Source organism: Chiloscyllium plagiosum, chromosome 40, assembly GCF_004010195.1.
Source record: "Chiloscyllium plagiosum isolate BGI_BamShark_2017 chromosome 40, ASM401019v2, whole genome shotgun sequence".
NCBI classification, from domain to species: domain Eukaryota; kingdom Metazoa; phylum Chordata; class Chondrichthyes; order Orectolobiformes; family Hemiscylliidae; genus Chiloscyllium; species Chiloscyllium plagiosum.
In genome coordinates, this window is record NC_057749.1 from 81,641 (window position 1) to 88,184 (window position 6,544).

The following is a 6,544-nucleotide window of genomic DNA, read 5'->3' on the forward strand; positions in this document are numbered from 1 at the left end:
TTGCACATTCTCCCCATGTCTGCGTGGGTTTCCTCCGGGTGCTCCGGTTTCCTCCCACAGCCCAAAAATGTGCAGGTTAGGTGAATTGGCCATGCTAAATTGCCCGTAGTGTTAGGTGAAGGGGTAAATGTAGGGGAATGGGTCTGGGTGGGTTGCTCTTCGGAGGGTCGGTGTCGACTTGTTTCCAGGGCGAAGGGCCTGTTTCCACACTGTAAGTAATCTTATCTATAGTTAAAATACAACAAAAGACAAAGGAGCTTGTAATAACTCTATTGAAAAATTGTTTGACTACAAAATATTAACTATTCCAATATCGTAACATCCCATAAACACACCCATTGTAAAAGGCAAATTCACAGACAACTCCTTTAGCAGGCAGAGAACCAGCAGCTTTTGGCTGTAACCAAGTGAGCTTTCATTTATTCAAGATCCCAAAAAGACCCCAGAAACCATAAGGGTGGCTAAAATTACACTATGAATCGGAAGGGTTTAGAGGGATACGGGTCAAATACCGGCAAATGGGACTTGTAAGATTGGGATGTCTGGTCAGCGCAGGCGAGTTAGACTGAAGGTCTGTTTCAAACTGTGTAACTTTATGACCCCGATTTCCTAAAGTGGGACCAAATGTCGAAACCTCTGACTCAGAGGTGAGAGTGCTTTTAACTGAACCACAGACATTGTGAGTCATGCATTCTGTACATCTAGGATAACATTAACTGAAAACCAGTCCTAGATTGTGGATATAAAGAAAAGTTGCTAAGTACATTTTTTTTTTCTTCTGGTCTCTGATTGCTCTGTTCATCTCAGCAATGCGCTTTATCCAGGATGAATTTTTACACCTGTATTTGATGCTCCTTGAGCTGGTTACTCAGCAGATGCTGATACATGTGGCCCAGTAAACCACCTCTACCACCAGAATTGCTTTTTAATCAGCTACCTTTGGGGAGGTAGTGTGTCTTGGTATAGACAATGACTTATTCAAGTCATAGTGCTACTATATGCATTGTTGCTTCTGACGGAGTAGTTATGCATCACAGAGTTACAGCCTTATTTAGTGAAAGTATTCTAATTGCTTTAATGTAAAAACATCTCAAGAACAGTTTCTCTTAAATTTCTTCAAAGGTGATCACATGTCAGTGGTGCAGTAAAAAGGGTCTCCTAGCAACAAGTGGCAATGATGGGACTGTTAGAGTGTGGAGTGTCACTAAAAATCATTACATCTTACAACAAACATGTGTCTTCAATAAAACGTGAGTAGCTCCTTTTTTAACTTAAGATTAATTTAAGTTAACATGAATGAGGTACATTAAGTTTCCACAGCTAATGTTCAAGATTGCACTGACTTTTTTTGACAATAGAGAAATTATTTCAGAAGACTTGGGCAGTCTGGGCTCTCCTTGTGAACCAAACTTGTCTCTCATTTGTTGGAGCATTAGTGGCAAATATATTGCAGCAGCACTAGAAAAAGTGGTGAACATCTGGCAAGTTACTGGTAAGGCACTTGATATTTTTGTATTTTTTAAAGTGCAATTCATATCGTTACCCATCTTGATTAGAATGTAAAATAATGTGATTGTAAAATGGTACAGCAACGGTGTCCCTTTGATTTTCTTTGTCACCATGAATTGTTTGTTAGCTAATGGTACTAAAGGCTGAGAAGTCCCCTGAACATAATGGCATCCTAGCACCTTAAACGAAATAGCTATTTGTTATATTTCCAAAATTTCCTAAATTTTGGAAAAGTCCCAGTGGCTTTGAAAGCCACAAGTGAAACATCTCTACTCAAGAAACGATGTTTCAGACAACAGGATACGACATATGAGTTAGCGAAATGTGTCATTGGGGAAGTTCTGGAATTCGTTATTGAGGCAGTCATGGCAGGACTTTATGAAAAATGTGGCAGACATATTTCAAAGTCCTTGACAATATAGCCAACAGAGTAGATAAAGGGGTACTAGTAGATATAGTGCAGTTGGATTTATAACAGTATTTGACAAAGTGCTATATCAAAGGTTAAAAATCACAACACCAGGTTATAGGCCAACAAGTTTATTTGGAAGCACTAGCTTTCAGAGTGCTGCTCCTGCAAGAGGTGAATCACCTGATGAAGGAGCAGCACTCAAAAAGCTAGTGCTTCCAAATAAACCTGTTGGCCTATAACCTGGTGTTGTGTGATTTTTAACTTTGTACGTCCCCGTCCAACACCGGCGTCTCCAAATCATATCAATGGTTGCCATACAAAACAAGATTTCATGGTATTGTGGATAATTTATTAGCATAGATAGAAAGTTGGCTAATTAATCTGAAACAGGCAGTTGGGATAAAAGGATCTTTTTTTCAGGTTGACAAATGGTAACTGATGGGGCACAACTGGCAAAACAGTATTCTTAATTATTTGCAATCTGCATTATTAACTTGGATGAAGGGACCTATTATGTGGCAGGTTTAAAGATGCAAAGAAGGACAGAAAAGCAAGTTGTGAAGTGGATTAAAGGAATAAGAAATGTTGACGAGGAATAATTTACCAAATGGAATATAGTATTTGAAAATATAAGTTTGTCCCTTTGTCATGGTGCATAGCACATCACAATATATTATAGTTGTTGCGACACAGACAGAGGCATCTGGGTGTTCTCATACATGAATTATGAAAATTATCATGGAAATACTGCAGTAATTAAGAAGGCAAATTGCATGTTGGTCTTTATTGTAAAATATTCTAAGCATATTATTTTAGAATATGTGACATGGTCAATATGGAGAGGAATCTGGAACTGGGAATGCTCTATTTAAATAAGAGATAAAGAGGAAATTCCTTCTCAGTTGTTAATCTTTGAATTCACTACACAGAGAACAGTGGAGGCTGGGTGATTGGATATATTCAAGGCTGAGTTAATACAGAAGTAGAAAAGGTGGAAGCAGGAGTAGGTTTCCGGCCCTTCAAACCTGGTCTGCCATGGCTGATCAACTAACTCAGTTTCCCACTTTCTTCCTGTACCTTTTGATCCTTTTAGGTCTAACTCCTCCTTGAAAACGTTCAACATTATGGCCTCCAACATTTTCTGTGGCAGTGAATTTCACAGGCTCACCATTCTCTGGATGAAGAATGTTTTCCCCATCTCAGTCCTAAATGGCCTGGCCCACTTCCTTGGACTGATGTACAAGGCATCAGGCTGAAAAGTGAAGTTGAGAACATTATCACCTCAATAAGGTCACCTTTTAATCTTCTCAGCTCCAAGGGAATAGCCTCATCCTCCTTATCTAATCTTTCCTTATATCTAAACTCTCTCAATCCTGGTATCCTTCTCATAAATCTCCATGGATTTAACTTGCTTCCCAAAATAAGGTGCCCAGAACTGAACAATGCTCCAAATGTAGTCTGACCAATGATTTGTAGCATTGCAACAGAATTTCTTTGCTTTTAAACTCTGTGCCTCTATTTATAAATCCATCTTATAAACCTTCCAAACAACTGTTTCAACTTATCTGGCCACCTTCAGAGAATTATGCTCATGAACCTCCAGATCCCTCTGCTGCCAGACTTTCCTCAAAGATGTACCGTGGGCCTGTACTGTCGCTCTGTGTTTCTATGACCAACTGCATTACCTCACATTTCTCTATTCAACTGGCAGGTGTCCTGTCTGTTTGGCCAACTTGTCAATGTCCCTCAGAAGTCACTCAGCATCATCCTCTCAATTCACTCTTCTCCCTAGCTTCGTATCATCAACAAATTTAAAGACTTTTAGAATTTAGAATCTGTACAGTGTGGAAACAGGCCGTTCAGCCCAACACGGCAAAAGTGAGGACTGCAAATGCTGGAGATCAGAGTCAAGGTTAGAGTGGTGCTGGAAAAGCACAGCAGGTCAGGCAGCATCCGAGGAACAGGAAAATCAACATTTCAGGCAGGAACCCTTCATCAGGAATGAGGCTGGGAGCCTCCAGGGTAGAGAGGTAAATGGTGGAGGGTGGGGCTGGGAAGAAGGTAGCTAAGAGTGCAATAAGTGGATGGAGGTGGGGATAAAATTGATAGATCAGAGAGGAGGGTGGAGCGGAAACATGGGAAAGAAGATTGGCAGGTAGGACAGGTCATGAGGATGGTACTGAGCTGGAAGGTTGGAACTGGGGTAAGGTGGGGAGAGGGGGAATGAGGAAATTGGTGAAGTCCACATTGATGCCCTGGGGTTGAAGTATTCCAAGGCGGAAGTTGAGGTGTTCTTCCTCCAGATGTTGGTCACCTGTTCTCCTGCACACATTGTACGAATTTGTCTCCTTCCATGCACATCTTTTCCCAGTCTTCTCTAAGGAATTAAAATCACCAACTGTCGCAATTCTACTTGTCCTCAGACTTTCATAGTATGCCTAAAAATGGTCTCACTTAATTCCTCCCCACTATTTGGAGGACTTGATATCGAGGTGCTGGTGTTGGACTGGGGTGAACAAAGTCAGAAGTCACACAACACCAGCTTATGGTCCAACAGGGTTATTTAAAATCATAAGCTTTCGGATGATAGTCCCTTCATCAGGTGAAGTGAGAGAGAAGCAAACAGACACAAAATTTATAGACAGAGAGATCAAGGACAGTAAGATTTTTAAAAATCAGACAAATGGTGTGAATGGACTGCCGAATAATAATATCTTCGGGTAAGCGTCCTCCAAGATGGCCTTTGTGATACACAACAACCGAGAATTGCTAACCAGAAACTGATAGCCACGTTCCATACCCATGAAGACAGCATCAATCATGATCTTGGATTCATGTCACACTATATGTGACCCTCGCACACTGTTTTGTGTCTGTAAAATCATTCTTACTGTTCTGTTTTGACACCATCAGTTTAATAAATTATGATCTCTCTACCTTAATTAGTTAGCATAGTTTTGGATTATTGATTACTTTGGTGAGACCCTTGGCATGTGACTCTTATACCTATCATGTTATCCCAGCCTTTTGTTTTTGTCTCCGTATTTTAAATTTTTTTTTGTAATTATCTCTCTGCCTCATTTAATCGGATTATAGGTCATCCCTTCACTTGTCATTGAGTTGCTGACACGATCACCTGCAGAGATTTATTATGCCTCCTCCATTGCCACAATAAATCAAACCCAGATTGGAGGAGCAACGCCTCATCTTCCGCCTAGATAGCCTGCAGCCCAGAGTACTCAACATTGACTTCTCTAATTTCAAATGACCTCCCTTCTCATCCCCGGTTCCCTTCCCAGCCCCTCCCCCCTCCTTTCCATTCCTCTCATGGACCCTTCCTTCTAGCCACCAACCAGATTCATTCCTCCCATCAACCAACCAGGTCGTACCCTCTACCCGTCTTCACTTATCCCCGCTTCACCACCTGGACCTGCCACCCCCTTTATCTGAAGCTCCCCCTACACCCACACCCAATTCTGAAGAAGGGTTACACCTGAAACATTGACTTCTCCACCTCCTGATGCTGCCTGGCTTGCTGTGTTCTTCCAGCCTCCTGCTTGGATTCCAGCAGCTGTAGTTTTTTTTTGTCTCTAACCAAGTTTGTACCTCTTCAAAGGATCCCCACTTTGAAGAGATTCTCTGCCTCCCTCAGATGTGCACTCAGTGAGCCTTTTCTCACCGCCACAGTGCCGTGACATCTTCAGCCCTCCAACTCTTTGACCCCATGATGAAACATATTTGCTACTGCAGCCACCTGGCTTTGCTCTGCTGCTGTCTTCGCAACTATCTCATTCCTCAAGGCTTACAGATACATTTTAAACCCTCCAGATTTGGACCCACCTTTGATGCTCCATACTTGCATTACCTCCAATGCCTCCACAAGCAATTCTCTCTCCAGATGCTCCACTCTACCCTCTCTGCAATGCAGAGGCATCTCCATTCCCTCTCCTCATCCCACCCCAGCTCAAGGCCTCCATTTCCCAAACGTGTGAAGGACTCTTACTATTCTACATCCAACGCAGAATGAATCCACCAGCTCAACAAACAGTTTTTCGGTTTCATATCTGATATAAACAATTGAAAGTTGGCAAAATTCTGCTCCACTCACCTCTAGTAGGAGAACTCACTCACTGTTTGAAGTCTAGGCCTTAGTTCCGGCTGCCTCCAGGCCCCGCCCCACACTGCTACCACCGCCATTACCCACGTGGAGACTCCATCCAGCACTGGGCCTCGCCAGTCCAAATCTACTTCTGGGTCAGATACTGCTTCCAGTTTGGTACCCGGGCCGTAGCAATCAACTATTGGGAAACCCAAGTACTCACCCACAACCTTTATCTCTGCTCTGGAAGTCTCCTACAACGCTGCCCTGGATTCTGCAGACAAAAACACTTGGGTCAGCCTCAGCTTTCCTCCAGCTTCTGCTACCACTTCTGGCTCCGCTCATTCTGCAACCAAGACTAGGACTCCAATCCCCTGGGTCCTATTGTCTATCTGCAGCCAGTCAACACACCTGCTTTCCCTCCTCACTCATCCACGCCCACAATGCACCTAATCCCTCTGCCTCTCCCTCTTCACCTCATCCCCCTGCACCCCTTCCCACTCCCCTCCCAATCTCCTTTCTCT

At 42.9% G+C, this 6,544-nt stretch overlaps 1 protein-coding gene across 1 annotated transcript in view; it reads left to right on the forward strand.

Moving 5' to 3' along the window:
• Positions 1-6,544, forward strand: part of LOC122542642 (probable E3 ubiquitin-protein ligase HERC1) — a gene marked incomplete at its 5' end in the record, with an annotated part of 215,948 nt that overhangs the window by 81,577 nt on the left and 127,827 nt on the right. The window contains 3 exons of the mRNA XM_043680638.1: positions 1,123-1,250; positions 1,359-1,559; positions 3,015-3,070. Of these exons, the coding sequence (XP_043536573.1) occupies positions 1,123-1,250; positions 1,359-1,559; positions 3,015-3,070 (385 nt within the window). The remainder of the gene's footprint in view (positions 1-1,122; positions 1,251-1,358; positions 1,560-3,014; positions 3,071-6,544) is intronic.